At 40.4% G+C, this 19,634-nt stretch overlaps 1 protein-coding gene across 1 annotated transcript in view; it reads left to right on the forward strand.

Annotated features, from left to right (window-relative positions):
• The first annotated feature begins 80 nt into the window (after window positions 1-80).
• The window catches only part of PROSER1 (proline and serine rich 1), a 28,181-nt gene continuing 8,627 nt past the window's right edge, over window positions 81-19,634 (forward strand). Inside the window, exons 1-9 of the mRNA XM_027973600.2 lie at window positions 81-953; window positions 3,983-4,048; window positions 6,298-6,366; window positions 8,933-9,027; window positions 10,016-10,109; window positions 11,443-11,553; window positions 13,071-13,154; window positions 14,612-14,690; window positions 15,314-15,409. Coding sequence (XP_027829401.1) covers window positions 909-953; window positions 3,983-4,048; window positions 6,298-6,366; window positions 8,933-9,027; window positions 10,016-10,109; window positions 11,443-11,553; window positions 13,071-13,154; window positions 14,612-14,690; window positions 15,314-15,409 — 739 coding nt within the window. The 5' untranslated portion in view covers window positions 81-908. The remainder of the gene's footprint in view (window positions 954-3,982; window positions 4,049-6,297; window positions 6,367-8,932; window positions 9,028-10,015; window positions 10,110-11,442; window positions 11,554-13,070; window positions 13,155-14,611; window positions 14,691-15,313; window positions 15,410-19,634) is intronic.

The following is a 19,634-nucleotide window of genomic DNA, read 5'->3' on the forward strand; positions in this document are numbered from 1 at the left end:
CATCCAATTCCGAGACATACAGGCATCTGACAGGGACACCTACATTCCCACACCAGGACCCCTTCTTGGGCTCTCCGGATAGAAGGGCCTAATCTGGCGGCGCAGTGTTGAGTTGACTGCGGCGCGACGGGCTCCATCGAAGGTCCCCTACGAACCGGGGGAAGCTGTGGGGGTAACCAGGAAGCGCTCCCGGCGCTGTTGGCGCTGCGGTGTTCGGGAGCCCCCCTACCCGAGACCGTGACCCCCTTCGCCCGGCTCCCGGTGATCGCCGGCCGCCGGCCCGCTCCCGGAAGCGGTGGCAGCTGGTAACAAAGAGCCGGCCAGGCCGCCACTGCCCGGGCTGCGGGCCCCAGGAGTCCGGCGGTAGCTGCGGGGAGTGAGTGAGAGCCGGGCCATGAGGCCAGCTTCGCGGCGGTGAGGGGCAGCCGAGGCGCTGGTGCGGGCCAAGAAGCCCGTGCCTCCCTCCCCGCCGGCCGCAGGATTCGGGGCGCGGGTGCCTCTGCTTCTCGGGCCGCTACACCCGGGAAGGCTGCTTCCCCGATCTTCCTCCGGCGGCGCCTGGCCTTGCGTTGCGGGGACAGACGCTCTGCCTCGGGCCGCCAAACGCCGGGTTTTCTCTGCGGGACTCAGAGGACCCGGCTCTTCCCCGAGCGGTCCTGAAGCTTTGTGTAAAGAAGCCGGGGAAGCCTGACGGGTTTTGTTTTGTTTTTAATAAAAAGTTTTTGTAAGTCCCCATTTTTAGAAATTTTTGCAGACTTTGAAGTCCTCTACCTCTTGCGCATCCTTTCTCCTGCTCCTTGAGTCTTTTTCCTTAGCTGGAAACATTTTTTACTCTCGGAGCGGACCGGGGATGATCGTTTTGTAATTGAAACTGTAACTGTTAAAACCTCGTCGAGATAGTAGTCAAGATGGACAAAAAGTCCTTTGAAATGGTGCTGGATGAAATTAGAAAGGTAATTGCACTTAATTCCTTCAATCTATGAGTTACGAATTCTCAAGGTTTGTTCTCTCTGAGGGACTGCGAGCAGATTGTGTAAAACGGATTTAAGGATTGCAAAACTGGTTGGAATTTTAACGTCTAGTGTAGGAGTTTATATCTTGATAACATTTCACGATACGAAACGGAGATTTGCTAACTCCAAACTGCTCGAGAATCAGACCGGTATTGCGGAGCTTATTATATTCAGTGCCCTCGGTTCCCAAGCCCGCCCTACAAATCTTGAATCACTCTATTTTTGGATAAGTGATTTCGTATTTCTGAACCGATTTCTTCATCTTTCAGTAAGTTTGACTGAAAACTAAAAATACGTAGAAAGTTTCTTTAATGGTGACTATAATGACAGGATTTTTAAGTCTGAGTGTAAGCAGACTGTATTTGTTGCTTCGGCGGGACAAAGTTAGTATCCTAATAAAAAGTGTGGCATTAAGCTTAAAGGCAGATTCTTAGGAATGGGCTTCAATAACTCGCATTTCAAAACTTTTTTTCCTTCTGCTTGCCAGGTTTTTGCTTCATTTTGAGACTATTTCTAGGTAGCCTACATCCCACCAGACAGCAAAAAATTCTAAAAAATTGGAATGTAGCCTTGAGGCTTAACAGTATTTTAAGTGCAAAAAGTTAAGCCTTTACAAAATTAAACCTGGAAATACTGACTAACCATTCGTATGTTAATACAGGGTCCTTTGCTTAGAATATCAGGGCTGTTTCCTCACCCTTTTTATATTTTCAAGACCCTTGATTGAGGCGGAAAGACTTGTTACCTTGTGCACTGGTGATTATTATTTATTTTAGCTTATGAATTGTTAATAAAATTGCCTGTTTTTCTTCATTCTGTATAAAGCAAAATGCTGTTATCCTTCATCTTTTGTAAATTTTTTTTTTCAAATTTGCATGTTAGGTTACATTTGTTAATGCTATTGAGTATTCTTTTTTTGAATCAAAATAAAATTTCCTCTTTTCCAAATCCAATTTGCCCAATAAAAATCTGCAATAAAATGTCAGCCTGCTGAGTACATACTTAGAATTTGCCACAATTTGTTAATGAGCTGATGTTAAACTACTGTTTATGAGAAAACAATTTGTTCAGGGAGAGGAGTCAATTTCTTTTGGAAGCTCTAGGGTGTTGGTTTGTATATTCTCTCCCTGCTAAATTGTGGAAAGATGACATGGTAAATACTAATGAAAGGAATAGGAACTTTTGTAGAGATTAAAGTCAAATTCATAACGTAAGTCCCTTATTTCTGGTCTGAAATCAAGATGTATCTTTTTCTGCCTGTGCCAAATAATTAGATACATCAACATAGTACTAGGTTATTAAAATAGGATAAAAATATAGTGTATCAAGTATGAGAGTTACTGTTGGCTTTTCAAAATTGCTCTCAGACTTTGTAAATCAGTTTAAACCAGGTAATCTCTTCCTGAGTGTTACCATTATGTCTGTAGGTAATACTAGCTGTCACTATTGTCATTTAAAAACAAAGGCATGTAAGAAGACCCTAGAAAAAGAAATAGGAAGAAGAAGGGAGGGGGGAAAGCAATATGTAATCTGCTTTCTAAGAAGAGGCTAATAATATTCATTATTGAGCACTTGTGAGTGTGCTTGTTCCAAGCACTTCCTCCATGCTTCATTTGATTTAATCTGGCAGATAGCTCTCTAGGTGTGAGTTCTATACCCCTCATTTTACAGATGGCACGTCTAGCCTCTGGAGGTTAACTAGCCAGCTCAAAGTTACCCAGCTGATAAGGGAGGGGGTTCTGACTCCAGCTATGGTGTTGTGCCTGGGGATACAGCTGAGCCTCTCAGGTGCTGATAAAAGAAATAAGACATGACTTGGCATCAACACAGTCCAGGATTTGGGCCAGAAACTTGCTCTTGATTGTGTCCAATAATGGCAATAATAAACCCCCAAGAGCACATTATCCAGAATCCCATTCCCTTCCCTTTTCCATGAAAATTCAACTACTGAGCTCCCTGCATGTTTCTTTGTTGACTCGTCATGGCGATCTAGCAGCATGACGCATGTAGAAAGTACACTTATGATTGTTCTGGAATGAATGCAAAGGGATTCGTTCATTTTTGGGGGGGAGGGGTATGATTGACCATATTTCCATATGCTAGAAAGTACTATATACTAGTACTGTCCATATTTCTAGAGACTAGAAAGTGACCCCTACAGTAAATCTAGTTACGCTCTGGCACCATACAAAGGGGATTAGTGGATTTTTAATGAGTGGTTGTTACCAGATTGTGATAGTCTGGTATTTCCATCTCTAAGCTTAGCATGTAGTTGCCAGGAGAATCATACATGATTTCCTGTGGCTCTAGATGGTGCTGGGTCAAGGCCACGAACTTCTCTCTGAACTTGTGTCACATTTACTCTTGACTGTTTTAATCCTGAGGTGGGTAGTGATTGGTGTTCCCTTTTGTGAGTGAAGAGGCTCTCAGGGCAATTAAAATACCTCCCAGAGACCACACTGCCAGTTAGTGGCAGGCACAAGGCTTGGCTTCTGGGTTCCTGTCTCAGTAGAAAACACTGAGAGCCTGGACTAGAACTTGTTTTACCCATGTTTCGCTATCAGTTAGTGCATATAGGTGTGCAGTAAATAATTATCTGCTGAATGAGTAATGCCTAGTACATTTAACCTTAAAAATGATGGTTTGGTTGAATTTGGGGCGATTTAAAACTGCAGTCACTTTTACAGGAATACTTAATTTCTATTAATGTAGAATCTTATCTGTTACAGTTCTATTCCCTTCCTTTGTAGGAGTGAGTAGGCAGGCCAGGGGTTTTCCTGGTGTCTAATTGTATCCCTAGCAGCATGGAACCCCAAAGGTAGAATGTCACAGCACCATGGTGGCTTTGTCAGCCTCCTTGTCTCTGGGCTGCAGAAGGTCTGTCGCTGTTTGAGTTGCATAGGCAACTTTCATGTATGTGTATTGCTGCTCTGCTTACATATATTTATTCTGTTTTTCTGTGTTTTTAGGCTGTTCTGACAGAGTACAAATTAAAAGCGATTGAATATGTACACGGATATTTCTCTAGTGAACAGGTATTCTTTTGTTTATTTAAGCAAAAGCTTTTTTAAAATATATATATTTTTAACAGTGATGTTCTGATTAGTGCCTTTACTTATTTACCTACTGATCAAGTTCAGAATTGCTTTTACTTTGTTGCTCTGTTTATTCAGGAACTTTAGAAGCTTTCGGTTTTAACAGAAAACTTGACATAATTTCTAGTTGGCATATTTTATAAGCATACCCACTTTCATCATGATATCATATGCTAAAATGATTTTAAAATGCAGTGTCTGAAAAACACAGTTCAAAGTGTTTATATTCTGAGCACAGTATCCTATGTCTGTAAACTTCTAATAGTTAACATACCTAAATTTGTACAGTGTTTATGAGTCAGTAATTGCAGAATTCACTACAATTTATACAACTTGGAACAAATGGTGATATATGTTCTTATGTGAAGCCACGAATAAGGAAAAAAGTAGTGTCTAATAAGTAGTTTCTGTATCTTCCAGAAGACTGATATTATTAGTGGGATTGTTTAGTGGAAACTTTCACCCAACTTTAGGAGTTTGCTGAGTTTGAAAAATAAGTTTGCGTGTATATACACACATGCAGAGACAGCTGGATTTCCAAGGAATACTTGGAAAGTACTTGATAGAGATATGAAGCAGAAGTAGATGTACATCTGGAGAAGAGTTCTGGGAAATGGTGGGAACAGGAGTAAGGTAGACAATGGATGAAACTGTAGATTGAGTTAGTAAGTAAATGCCCCAACTTTTCATCTCTTTCTCAAGACTTTCAAAACTGGAATAACATTAAGCCGGTAGTTCTGCCTCCTAAATTCCTGAGAGCTACTCTGTGATTTGCACATGTTGCTGCCTGTTAAATGAGTGGTTTCCAGATGTCCCATAACTTTTCACAGTGCTTTTTTTTAAAACTTGAATGTTTCAGGAAGATTTGTAATTTCACATAGCTGATAGCTTTTCTTTCCTTCTCTTGTAAGTGTTTCTATGTATACATGTGAAATTTTGTAGAAAACTTCCCATAGTAGAAATTTAATGACTTTGCTACAGTCATTAAAAATTTTATCAAGCTATTTCCTAAGTGTGATCTTATAAGCCTACTTATTATAATGAATATCTCCCATCCTATATCATACATGATAGTTTATAAAATTTTATGGTTGGTGTAGTCCCAGGTAGCATTCACTGTGTATAGTAAAAACATTATTCCCATAAAAGTAAGGACATACTCTTACCAAGTTGTAACACACCGTAACTGTTTGCTACTTACGTATCTCTCAGTGAGGAGTGAGAAGTATTTTTACTCTTCTCTACATACCACCCCATTTTCTAGTGTTAACTTTGCTTTGTGGAATAATTGCACCCGTAGCATTGTGAGGAACTCAGAGTAAAATAATTCATTAACCCAGATTTCATTATCCTCTCATCCCGAGTCTTTGTTGTTGTTCCTTTTGGGGTGTCCTTGGAGGCGGTGAACCCGGAGACTGCAGTGCTGTGGTTTCTGCGCACCTCTGGCTGGCCATGGCACAGCGTCTCCCTCATGCACTTGAACTTGGCTGGTGGTAGTACGAGAGAGCCTGGCTGGCTGTGCTCTCAAAGGGACTTACTATTTAGCAGCTGCTGGCATGATTCAGGGTAGTTCTCACCTTTTTAGAGAATAGATCTGTGGTCTAAGTCAGAATAATGTGCCCTCCACATCTGAGTTAGAGAGTAGAAGTTGGACCACCACTAAACCACACCACTGAAGACCTTTTTCTATGGCTAAAACTGTAATTCCCCACTAAATGTTTTAAAGCTTTCCATTCATACTATATCTTTATATTCCTAAGTGAACATTTTAGGTCCATCTAGTACTTTTCCAACTTTCTTTTTCTCCGGGTACTCTCTTCTTTCCCTACCTTATGCATCCCTTTATTTCTAGACCAGTGCTGTCCAAGACTTTGTGTAATTGTGGAAATGCTGTCTATCTGCACTAACCACAATGGTAGCTTCACACGGCTGTTGAGCCCTCCCTTACCATGTGGCTTATGCCAGTAGGGAACTGAGTTTTCTCTTTGATTTAGTTTCAGTTGATTTAAATATAAGTAGCTGCACGTGGCTGCTCTGTCTCACAGTCTAAACTCTGGTGTCATGCTTATGCCTCGTCTTCTGGGCCCCGGCAGCACACTTTGAATAGTGTTCAGAGTACGGGGATACATCTTGTAGAAATGTTTGCAAACACGTTGTCGGGAGAGCTAAATTAGTTCTTTGCTTTTCAGGTGGTTGATTTACTGAGATATTTCTCCTGGGCGGAGCCTCAGTTGAAGGCAATGAAAGCATTACAGCACGTAAGTAATTTACTTTTCCTTAGAATGTAGAATTTTAAGTATTTTGAATTCTCCCCTCGTTTTCTGTAATTCATCTCAAGTTGCAATTTGTTTGCTGTAGTTGCAGACACTAAATTCCGTTATACTCTATTCAAAAATAACTATGTTAAAAACATTAAAGCTTCCCAAATTGTAAATTTCAATCATATGTACTATACTGTTAAATTGTACAGAGTTCTAATTGGCAGACTGGAGTAGAAAATATTTATAGGCAAGCAAAACATAGGATTCAAATTCATAAGTATTTTTATTTACTTCCGTTTTTGTGTGTCTTCACCTTCCTGTATTTAGTCTTAGAAGAATAGTCAGGCTGATCTATGCCTGCATTTTTTTAGACCAGTGCTGTCCAAGTGACGTTTCAGTGACAATACAAATGTTTTGTATCTGCTCTATCCAATATGGTTACATGTGGGTTTTGTGCACTTAAAATGTGTCATCTATCTGAGGAATGGTATTTTTAAGGTGTTGTTTGATTTTAATGTAAGCAGGCAACATGTCTAGTGGCTACCATATGGGTGGCAGAGTGCTAGAGCCTAGATTTTCAGAGGCTCTGAAGTCAAATGGGGTCTGACTGTATAGAGCATTTTCCCGGGAGTAGCAGGCACTGATAGCTTGAAAGAAATGTGCTGATCTTGAGGGCTTCCTAGTGGCTTAGTGGTAAAGATTCCGCATGCCAGTGCAGGAGAAGCTGGTTTGATTCCTGGGTTGAAAGATTCCCTGGAGGAGGGCATAGCAACCCACTCTAGTATTTTTGCCTGGAAAATCCCATGGACAGAAGGGCCTGGAGGGCTACAGTCCATGGGGTTGCAAAAAGTCAGCACAACTGAGCCAGCACACAGCACATACAGATTCTTATCTTCCTAAACTAATTTGATTAAGAAAGTGTCTGGGTCTGTTAGTGCTTCTTCTCTTTAACAATTGGTTTTTTTCCTGCTTTATTAAAAAAAAAGAAAAGATTGTCTCACTCGTTCACCTATCAGCAGGGGTTGAAAAATCTTTCTCTAAGGACCAAAGAAAAGGAGATCAAGGCAGAGAGCTTCTGTAAAAAATACTATTGGGGACCTTGGCTTATTTTATCAGAACAGCAAACTCATGACAAAGCTCTGAAGCCAGCTTGCCTACCCACCCACCTTAGAATTAAGACTCAGAAGTGGGAAGGCTGCACAGGCACCCCTTCATGCACTTAGAGACAAAATAAATCTGATTTGACTGTGTTCATACTGAAGACTGACTTTGACGATTACGTTACGTTCTGGACATTTTCATAAATGAGCTAGAGCAGTAGATCCAAGGTCTTCAGAAATATATAATAAACTTACATATAAGGAAATCAATCTTTTGCAGGTATGTAACCTTCCAATAAAACTTTTAGATGTCCGTTTACAAACACGTAAGGGGGTATGCAGTTTTACCAATTCTTTTGGTGATACAGGTTAATAGTGTTTAAAAACAACTTCAGTTGATTCTAACTGATCTCCTTATATTGACTTTGATTTTGAATTTCCTCCACTGCTAACATAAATATATAAATTGACCTGCTTTTCAAAAACATAGGTATCCTAGACAAATATTAAAGTATGTTCAGTTCAGTTCAGTTCAGTCACTCAGTCGTGTCCGACTCTTTGCGACCCCATGAATCACAGCACGCCAGGCCTCCCTGTCCATCACCAACTCCGGGAGTTCATTCAAACTTGTGTCCATCGAATCGGTGATGCCATCCAGCCATCTCATCCTCGGTCGTCCCCTTCTCCTCCTGCCCCTAATCCCTCCCAGCATCAGAGTCTTTTCCAATGAGTCAGCTCTACATGAGGTGGCCAAAGTACTGGAGCTTCAGCTTTAGCATCGTTCCTTCCAAAGACATCCGAGGGCTGATCTCCTTCAGAATGGACTGGTTGGATCTCCTTGCAGTCCAAGGGACTCTCAAGAGTCTTCTCCAACACCACAGTTCAAAAACATCAATTCTGCGGCGCTCAGCCTTCTTCACAGTCCAACTCTCACCTCGTGTCACAATGCACATTAACTTTCTTAGAAGTTCTGCAGTAAAAGAACCTGTTAATATTTAACCCATCTTTCCCCTAATCGTGTGATTGGAGTACCTTTTTTTAATAACACTATTCAGCACCATGGACTTCACTAGAAGTGCTGATTGTGACATAACCTAGCACTCCGAATTACAATTTTTTTCTAACTTTTCGAGCAATGTGTCTTCCTTATTTGTAAATAGCCTCTCTTTATATAGCCTTTCTGAGGAAAGTAGAATATGTAATTTTTTTTTTATAGATGAACATATTGAGAGATGTGGATAAGAAAGAGCACATAGGAGAACTTAGTTCTTCAATTAAAGTAGTTACATTAAAAAAGCCTAGTTTTAATCCACATAGTTGTTAGGGCTTACTTTTGATTAAGCAGCTTTCATCTCACATATTTATATTAAGAACATTTAATTACACTACCCCCCACCCCCAAAAGGCAGATTCTGGCATGAAAATTTCTCATGTTGAAAGTAAAATTATTTTTTTATTACTAGAAAATGGTGGCTGTTCACCCAGGAGAAGTGGTCAATATACTCAACTGTTTCACCTTCAGTAAAGACAAACTGGTTGCTCTTGAACTGTTAGCTTCGTAAGTATTTCTTCTTTTTACTCAGAGAAAAATTTGGAAAACTTTTCAAACATCTTTTAACTCATTAGTGTATGTTAATGTGTCAGAATTATATTGGTAAATGGAACTAATAAAATGTATGAAAGCATAGAGCTGAATTCTTATATCTAAGTAGCTAGTGTGCTCATTACACATGATTATAAACTTGTAAAATTAGTGGGGCTTATTGAGTTTAATTCTTTTGATTTGGCTGCATATCAGTAACTTGCTTTGCCTTCCCACTCAGAATAAATTGAAAGGCATGTTGACAAACCCAGAGGACTGATGGTTAGATGGGTTTTCCACATCCTGACAGTATATATTTTTTTGCTTCACATACACTTATTCTCTCTGGATCTTGTGTTCCTCCGTTGTGAAAATAAGGATCTTATCTATGTGGTAGGGATGCAGATTTTCAATAGTGTAAGATTTAAAACACTTGGCACAGCATTTGAGAAATGATTGTGAAATAAATTTGAGAAATGAATGTTAGAGAAAAGGAACCTACTCTCCTATAATGTATTTATGAGAGTCTATAAATTGCTATTTATTTCCAGCACATGCAGTTTTTAAGTCCCCAATATATTTATAAACGACCACAAAACACACATTTAAAATAAAACATAACTTCATTTTTAGATCAACCTTGATTTTTATGCATTTAGCATAGGGGTTTGTATTATAGCCATTAGCTCTCCTGACACAGGGTAGATTTGTAAGAATCTCAAAATAGTGATTTTTAAAAAAATTTAAAATATTATTTTGTTACTTTCAAGTAGCCAGATAAACATCATTGAGTTACTATATTTACCATATTTATATAAACATGTTAATTACACTCATCAATAAAAACTGAATAATCATTCTCTTCTTGTTACATCATGGAAAAAAGCTTACTCAGATATATCTGTGTATTAAATGTGTGTGTCCAGATTCTTAAATGAAAAGCTAAATTGTATTTCCTTGGTAGAAACATTGTTGATGCACAGAATTCTCGACCCATTGAAGATTTGTTCAGGATAAATATGTCTGAGAAGAAACGGTGTAAGAGGGTGCTTGAACAGGTAATTTCCTCAAGATTGCTATATAAATGGCACATGGTTTTCCTGAATGCTGATGAAGAAAACAGTACCAATCTTATTACTATGCTAACTTTTGATGAATAACCTGATTGCTATTCTGTGATGGGTTAATAATGACAGCCCTGCAGTCTGTGGCGGGGAACTAGAGCTTTTAGGGGGACACTGGGGTATGAAGAGATGGCTTGAGAGTGAGAAGCCAGTGGTGCCTCAGTATGAGCCTCACGGGGTGTTTATTCTCAGTCCCTTGGTAGCTCTGCCATGTCTCCAAGCTTTTGTCTTTATGTGTTCAGGAGGAACTGACTCAGACTTTAAAGAATCTGCCTGCAGTGCAGGAGACCTGGGTTCGATCTTTGGGTCGGGAAGATCCCCTGGAGAAGGAAATGGCACACCCATTCCAGTATTCTTGCCTGGAAAAATCCCATGGACAGAGGAGCCTCACAGGCTACCGTCCATGGGGTCACAAGAGTCAGACACCACTTCAACTAAACCACCACCAGGAACTTGACTTATTTGTCATCAGGCTTATTTTCATCAAACTTACGAATAATTATAAGACTAAATTCCAGTTTGTTCTTTTAAAATCTCTAATAGGGAGAGAAGTTGTACTTGTCCAAGTCTAGAAAACTTGATTCATCATTCAAGGTAGTTATTTCTTAGGATTTTGACAGGTGGCAACTGGATTAGTGGTTAGAAACCTGCTTGAGGCGGGCATGGACTGTTCCCCTAGGAGCTGCAGCCCAGTCATATTTAGTCCTTGCACACAATTTACAGAATCTGTCGTGAAGAGATCTTTGGGTAGGAGTCTACTAGTTGCGACGATAAAAACATTCTGTTACCGTTTAAATAATTCCATTTAAGTGAAGTGATTTTACTTACTAATTTTAGTCATGTTCACCAGTGGAAGTGCTGACTGATGTATGAACAGATTGAATGTGATGCTCTTCCTTAATCCATCCTATTTAGCAGGGCTTCCCAATATCCAGAATACTAAATTTCGTGCTGCTGCTGCTGCTAAGTCACGTCAGTCGTGTCCAACTCTGTGTGACCCCATAGACGGAAGCCCACTAGGCTCCCCGTCCCTGGGATTCTCCAGGCAAGAACACTGGAGTGGGTTGCCATTTCCTTCTCCAATGCATGAAGGTGAAAAGTGAAAGTGAAGTCACTCAGTCGCATCCGACTCTTAGTGACCCCATGGACTGCAGCCCACCAGGCTCCTCCATCCATGGGAGTTTCCAGGCAGGAGTACTGGAGTGGGGTGCCATTGCCTTTTGTGAGTTTATTTTTTTTAACAGTCCTCCTCTTTGTTATGTTTCAGGCTTTCAAAGGGGGTTGCAAAGCTCCTCATGCGATGATATCTTCTTGTGGAACAATCCCAGGAAATCCATATCCCAAAGGAAAACCTAGTCGCATCAATGGAATTTTCCCAGTAAGTATACTTGTGTGGCTACATGTGCAACTTCTTTGTATAAAATTGAACACAGTTATGGTATGTAAAGAAAATGGCAGTTGATGATGCTTCTACAAAGTAAAGGAATTTTACGATGTCAGCAACATAATTCATAGATTCACCACTGAATGAAAGCTCATACATAAGCTATATTAAAATATTTCTATAAAATATATAGAACAGCAAGCCACAGAAAAGAGAGTGATTTAGTTTGGACTTGTTTTGGTAAGTATTTTAGAAGCACTGATTTGCGTGTAATAAAGGACTGTTTGTCAGATTCTCAGTATTCTTCAAACAGTTTCACACACTGAAGTGTGTTTGGGAAATCCTGCATGCAGTGTCTCTTTTGGAGAATCACATTGCAAAATAAAGGCTCTGAGAAGTCCCACAAGAAAGACACTTATTTTTATGTCACCCAGTGTTCCTCAGATTTCTTTGTGAAATAATTTTTTCAAAGAATGGTGTATTTTTAATGGCAATGTGGCAAATAGCCTCAAAACTTACTGGATTGAAACAAGAAACATTTAGCGTCTCATGCAGCTTCTCTGGACCAGGAATCTAGGAATAGCTTTGTTTGGTTCTGGCTCAGGGTTTCTCATGAGGCTGCTGTCATCTGATCGCTTGATTGGAGCGTGAGCCTGAGCTTCCAAGGTGAGTCACGAACCTAGCAAATTAGTGTTGAGGTTGGCAGGCGGGGGGTCTTTGTTCCTCAGCATAAGGACATTTCCGTAGTGCTGCTCGAATACCTCTTGACACAGCAGCTGACTTCTACCAGAGCAGATAGTCCTGGAGACCGCCAGCTAAGGCCATGTTGTCTGTTGTGGCTCAGCCTTGGGAGTCAAATGCCCTCAGTTCTGGAACATCCTGTTTGTTCCATGGGTCAGTCCTGTTCATGTCGGGGGCTGCACAGGGACACACAGGAGCGAGGATCACTGGGGGCCACCTTGGAAACTAGCTCCAAACTAGTATGTACCACTTAGAACACAAACAATTAGCAGGACACATTGTAATAGGGTGTCAGCTTATTTTCATCTGTTAATTAGAGCAGTCTCGAGTGAGGTCAATATAAGTGATCACACTTAATACTTACAGAGAACACCATTTCTTATTACTTATTTTCAACTGTAATATAAGTACTGTTTTTGATTCTTTGAGCATCAGGTACTATAGCACTGGAGCTGTCTCTGGCTGCTCCTACTGTGCAGTGAAAAAATTAGAACATACTTTCTCCTCCTCTGTCTCCCCATGTGTATATTGTGTGTTGCCTTGAACCTCTGTACGTATTATGAGGACTGTGTCAGGATCACGAGCCAGCGCAGGACTGGGGCTGTGGTCCCTCCTTACACTCCTGCCAAGTTATGTCCTCTCTTCAGGGTAGCACAGCAAGGGTCTGGATTTGTTTTGTTTTGTTTTTGCTTTGGGGTTTGTATGGGTTTTGTTTTGTTTTGATCTCAATTATCTTTCCTTCTTTTTCTTTTTTTTTTTTTTTGAAATAGGGAACCCCTTTGAAGAAAGATGGTGAAGACTGTACCAATGAAGGCAAAGGAATAGCCGCACGGATTCTCGGACCATCCAAACCAGTATGTTTAGAAAATAAGTGACAGGACAAGTCTTGATGCTTATATCTGGTTTTCTGTCTATTCAAAGCATAAATTTCATGTTTTGTTGGGCAGTCTAAAGTGCAGTAGAAACTCTAGGAAAGTGAATGGGTTCCTAGGGAAATACACTACAATTAGTTAACAGTGTTACAGGCCCCTTTGAGGATGAATGGCGTATGTTAAAGGTAGACCAGTTGAACTGCTATTCCTGTTTTTTTTCTGCAGCCATATTCAGCAGTTCGCTTGGAGACATGGAGAGTGGAGAGTTCACTTTAACTAAGGTTGAGGTGTGATGGCTGGATTAGTGTTAGTATTAGTGAAGTGAGGATGGAGCCAGGAGGTGGAGTGTATTTTCAAGGGAGTGATTGGAATATAAACAGAGCAGAGAAGACAACCTCATGAGTTGAAGGATTGTACTACAAGAGGCCAACATTCAGCCGCCTTGCAGTCCTGAGTGCCCACCTGACAAGAACTTGGGTGGCTGTTTACAGTAGAACAGTTACAGACCATAGTCCTTGCACAGAACTAGCACATTATCCAGGGCTGCCATTAAGAGTGCTGGAGAGAGTATAGGTTCGTCACTCCAGGGCATCCTGTCTGCCCCAAGATGTGGGTGCCAGCCCCCTCGAGGGGGTGTGTGTGATCTCTCATCCTCTCCATCTCTGTAGTTACAGTTGCAGCATGTGGCCTAGCTTTGCTTACCTCTGGTCCTCTGGAGACCAGCTCTTTGAATGTTCTTTCATACCTAAGTCCTGTAAACTCTAAAATGGAAGATTTGTGGATTTCAAAAGGTAAAAAGACTAAGCTACTGAATTCATAATTCCAGTCTGCATTCTACAAGAGTTGTCAGAATGCCAAAGGCCAAAGGAAATAGTGCTTGTTTCTTTCAAAAAGAGAAAAGGGGGTAAGAACAAGACGATGACTTTCCAGGAGGATGTGGGAAGTTCTTGGGTAGCCGAGACTCCAAAACCTGGTGGGTTTCTTGTGTTCCTTGGATTAACCTAGACTGGGTCAGAGAAGAATTTGCTGTTCAGGATGAGCTTGGGCCTTTTGTTGGAGATGATCTTCAACTGAAATGAAAAATTAACACCTCTGGAGCAGACCAAATGGAGTTGAGTTTGAGCAAACTCCAGGAGATTGGAAGCCTGGTGGGTCGCAGTCCATGGGCTTGCAACGAGCTGCACACGACTGAGCGACTGAGCAACAGCAACCGCAGTCTTTGGCAGGACCTCTCTTTGGACTTTAATAGGAGCCACATTTATTAAAGCAAAGAAATTTCCCTCCTTTGTGCCATTTGTTAGTGCAGTGGCAATGGATATGCTGGGGCATTTTTGTCCTCTTAGACCTAAATGTTTTGAAAGACAAGTTGTATTTTGTTTTGGCAGGAGACAGCTTCCTTGATGTTCTGCTGACTGCTGTACTTTCCCCTCTCATTCTAGCCTCCTTCAACATACAATCCACATAAGCCTGTTCCTTACCCGATACCTCCATGCCGACCACACGCAACTATTGCGCCAAGTAAGGAGCTCTTTCAGAGTTCATTTTTTCTTCCTTTTTGCTCCTTATTTATTAAGTTGAAAGTAAAGGTTGGTATATATACTCTGGAAATCTGGAGCACTCATGAAATATGCTATGCTGAGCTTTCCTTTGCCCACAGTTGTTTACTCTAGGGTGTTGGTCTACAACAGTGCAGAAGACTAAGAGTCTCATTTAGGATATTTTCCTTTTGATAAATTAATGGTAGGGGTTTTTTTTCATTGTTAATTATTTATATAAGCTTTTGCTTATGGGTAAATCATCTTGAATCCCTTTTTCGATAGTTGGTATTCAAAGACATCATTAGTGCATTTAACTTGAAAGGGCCAAGTGTGTGTGCTTGACATAAAAGGCAAATCATACAAGTCTGGCAGGTTCTGCCCACTCTGCCCTTCAGTGAGTTAGGCCTGGAATGTGCCTGCACTGGGAAATAGAAGTCTCTGCTTGTCTCATTCGATCTCACTCTTCACCCAAGCCTCCGTGTAAAATGCAACTGTACTAGATAACACAGTTTTAGAAATAAAGTAGGTGGCTGTGCCAATACAGCTTGAACTCGGAATGATGCTAAAGTGTACATTTTTTTTTGTATTATATTTTTATTTCAGGTGCTTATAACAATGCAGGTCTGGTGCCATTAGCCAACGTCATAGCTCCAGGAGTACCCCCGCCACCTCCATATACTCCTAATCCAGTAGCAGCAGGTAAAATCAGGTTGTTTTGGGGTGTTAAAAGCCAATACCTTTCTTGCCTTACATTCAGAGGGGACAGATGTGTGGTGTGGTGGTGTCCTAACAGGGAGCACAGCCCCCAAGCCTGCTGATGGAGCCGAGTATGACATCCAGGCTCCACTAGAGCAATCCTTGGTCCACATGCAGCAGACTTCTGTGTGTGAGTTTTGTAGCCTGCAGCTCTACCAGATCCATCGATGAGTTCTGGTCGTCTTCTGGTAGCGTCTTTAGGATCAGCATCTATTCAGGGTCTTCTGTGTATAGTGAGTATCATGCCATCTGCAATCAGTGACAGTCTAACAGCTTCTTTTCCAATTGGGATTCCCTCTACTCCTTTTTCTTCTCTGATTGCTATGGCCAGGATTTCCAAACCTGTGTTGGATCGAAGTGGAGAGAGTGGGCATCCTCGTCTTGTTCCTGATCTTAGAGGAAACGGTTTCAACTTTTCACCATGGAGTATGAGGTTAGCTGTAGGTCTGTAGCATATGGCCTTTATTATTATGTGGAGGTAAGTGTGAACACGAGCAGGCCGTAGAAACGGGAACCGTTTCTCCTGAGTAGGACACTGACAGGCAGTGGAAGCATCGCTGACTCGGCGAGTGTCGCTGTTAGGGCCCCTTGTGTCTTCCATGGGCAGGAAAGGCTTGTGAGGAGGTGCTCAGAAGCGCTGAGCCTGCCCACATGCTTTCCAGGCCAGCCTTTCCTTTGGGCCCATTGGGAACTCAGGGTACGAAGTGTAAATGTTTTTTTCTATCTTGTCAAATTCTTCCCCCAAAAGACTGCACCTGTTTATACCAGCCAGTGAGGGTATATGAGCATACCATTTCTTCACACCCTTTCAATGGAACGATAACAGGTTTTTTGTTTTACTTTTGCCAATCCGATACACTGATTCAGCTGATACCTTCTTTTGTCTATCTTTTATAAAAGTTTATTTCATTCAGCTATTTGACTCTCCTGAATTTTGTCTTGTTTAGGAAACCCTTCCCCAACCCAGCAGTGCAGCAAGATCTGTATTCTCTAACTACTATTGTAATGATTGTTTTTAAGTGTATAGCTTTTCATTTACTTGCCATTTGTTTCTGTACGTGTGTAGGGTAGGGCTAGAACTGAAGTTAAATTCTGTCTTAATTTACTTTTGCCCTTCCCCAAGATTCAGAATTGCTTACTAATGTTTAATAAATTCTTTTTTTCTAGTCAGAATGGCTCTGGTGTTTGCTGCTGAGTACTCTGATTAAAGTTGCAAAATCTTTTTTCTAAAATCTGTCATTCTATTTCTTGCCCTTATTCACAGTATGTTTTAACCTAAGGGTTTTACATTTTTGTGTAGACAGACAGAGGTTGTGAAAGAAAAGCTAGAACCATGTTACCTTCCCTGGTGGCTCAGATGGTAAAAGCATCTGCCTGCAATGCGGGAGACCCAGGTTCAATTCCTGGGTTGGGAAGATCCCCTGGAGAAGGAAATGGCAATCCACTCCAGCACTCTTGCCTGGAAAATCTCATGGACGGAGGAGCCTGATAGGCTGCAGTCCATGGGGTCTCAAAGAGTCGGACACGACTGAGCGACTTCACTTTCACTTTCCAGTATCCTTGCCTGGAGAATTCCATGGACAGAGGAGACTGGGCAGCTACAATCCATGGGGTCACAGTGAGTCAGATGTTACCTTAGTTCAGGCATTCTTAACCCTAAATAGTTAGGCCAGGTAGTCTGAGTCTTTTAAGATTCCTACTCCGTCTGGAATTCATTTTCATGTGGGGTGAAGTAGAGGGTTATCTTAATTTTTTTTCCAGACAGTAGTCAGTTCATCCATGCCAGCACTCTTTATTAACTAATCTGTTTTCCCTGCGGCTTTGAAATAATACGTTTATCTTAAGTTTTCATTTACACACCTGGCTCTAATTCTGGGCTCTCTATTCTGTTCCAATCTAGTTACTTTATGTTGCAATGATACCATATTGATTTAATTAGCAGATTTACAGTGTATTCTGACATCTGATAAGGCTAGCTTTCTCTCACTGTATTTTCATATCTTTCTTATCCACTTTTGGAAATTGATTCTTCCATGTGAACTTTTCAGATCACCTTATACAATTAGAAAAGAATTGAATTTATGTATTTATAGTTACATAGTAATCTGGAGAGATGACTTTTTTTATATTAAATTTTACCATTTAATTATATATGTATGTCTTTAAATCATGGCAGGTGGTAGTGTTTTTCCAGGCTTTATGTTATTGCTTGCAGTAAGTGTTTTTTGGAGGTGGGGGAGGTTTATTTAAGTTATAGATGATTTACAGTGTGTTAATTTCTGCTTCGTTCAAGAAGATTTTGTAGTTTTCTTCATATAGGTTTTTTGCCTTAGATTTGTATCTAGGAATTTTAGAGGAGTTTTTTGGTTACAATTATAAATGGATATTTCATTTGTAGGTGCTTGTTACTGATTTCCTATTTTAGTGTTTTTTTTTCTTTGAAAGTCTCTTCTTCTGGGTATAAAATGTCAGCTGACTTATACTTTACTGAGTATAAGTAATCCGCCTGCCCTCTGCCCACCCCCCCCCCCCCAACCCACCCCAGCCTTATTGGGTATTGACCCTTATTGGGTCCACACTTTTTTGTTTTCATTTTTCAGAAGTCTTTTGCTTATATCTTTATTTATAATATTTTTTTAGGGTTTTGTTTATTTGGTAAGTTAGTTGTTTTATAAATTATATATACTAGAATCTGATTTTTGTAAACCAGTGGGAAAGAGACTTAATAGGGGTTTCAGTTCAGTTCAGTCGCTCAGTCGTGTCCAACTCTTTGCGACCCCATGAATTGCAGCACGCCAGGCCTCCCTGTCCATCACCAACTCCCAGAGTTCACCCAGACTCACGTCCATCGAGTCAGTGATGCCATCCAGCCATCTCATCCTCTGTTGTCCCCTTCTCCTCCTGCCCCCAATCCGTCCCAGCATCAGTCTTTTCCAATGACTCAACTCTTCGAATAGGGGTTTCAGATAATCATAAAAATTGCATATTTGTTCTTAGTTCTTCCATTTTATTTTTATGCTCATTATTATTCTTTTATCCCAGTTTTTCATTTTTCTTATTTTTGTTTACTTGGATTCATTCAAATTACTTTAAACTTTTTTAACAACTTTTCTTGCTCCTACTCAAACTTAGAATTTCTATCTTTAAACATCGCTAGGGATCATCTTCATATTCTTAGTGGTTGTCAGTGTACAGAACGTAAAAACAGCTGTCCTGCATCCCACCATTGACTTCCATACTCCCTCTCCTTGATCATCAATCTGTGTCTCTTGATGGAATACACTTTTCTTTCTGTGCCTCTGACTCATGGCTTCTTAACTTTGTGGCTTCTCTTTGATGCCCTGTCCTCGTATACTCATTCTAATTTTCTTCTAGTAGAAAATTTCTCTAATCAGCTTTTTTCAGAAAGGGTAGAGGTGTAAGAATATAGATGAGAAACCCATTTCTCACTAATTTTATTAGAACCTTAGTCTCTTTCTATAAACTTACAAAGAAGACATTCCTTATCTTTAGAGTTCACAAATGTCTTTAGTCTTTGGAGTTCAGATATTTCACCAGGATATTTAGGTGTGGATCTTATGGTTAATCCTTCCTAGAACTCTGTAAGCCCTTTCGATGTGAAAACTCAAGTCTTTAAAGCTTTGGAAAATTTTGTCTTTTTAATTAATGATATTTAATCTCTTTTTTTCTCCTTCTAGTACTCTTATTTTTCAGTGTATTTGTTCTGAGTCTCTTAGCTAGTCATTCAATACCTTAAAAAATTTTTCTTTGCCATTTTAAATGGAACTTTTAATTTCAGCTATGTAATTTAGCTTTCAGTAGTGTTATTTCTGATCTTCACCATTCTTTGCGTTTATTAACTTGGAGTAGATTTTTATATTGAAAGTCTTCAGCTTCTCTGCTCATTTTCTTACAATATTATGTGTGTATATATCATTTGCATTACAGGATTTTAAAGTTCTTTTTCTTTCATTAAATCTCTGGATAGACACTGTCTTAAGTTTATTTGTACTCAAGTCCCTTAAACAAGCTTGATCTTTTTTATTCTCTATGTCAGGGCTTGTGGGTTCCCTTTTTGCACTTTACGCCTGTCATACTGATGCTTTCTTGGGCAGTTAAACTGTCAAGCCACTAAAGGTCATTTGTTTGCCACTGTATCTCTGACTAA

The sequence above is a fragment of the Ovis aries genome, chromosome 10 (genome assembly GCF_016772045.2).
Source record: "Ovis aries strain OAR_USU_Benz2616 breed Rambouillet chromosome 10, ARS-UI_Ramb_v3.0, whole genome shotgun sequence".
Taxonomy (NCBI): domain Eukaryota; kingdom Metazoa; phylum Chordata; class Mammalia; order Artiodactyla; family Bovidae; genus Ovis; species Ovis aries.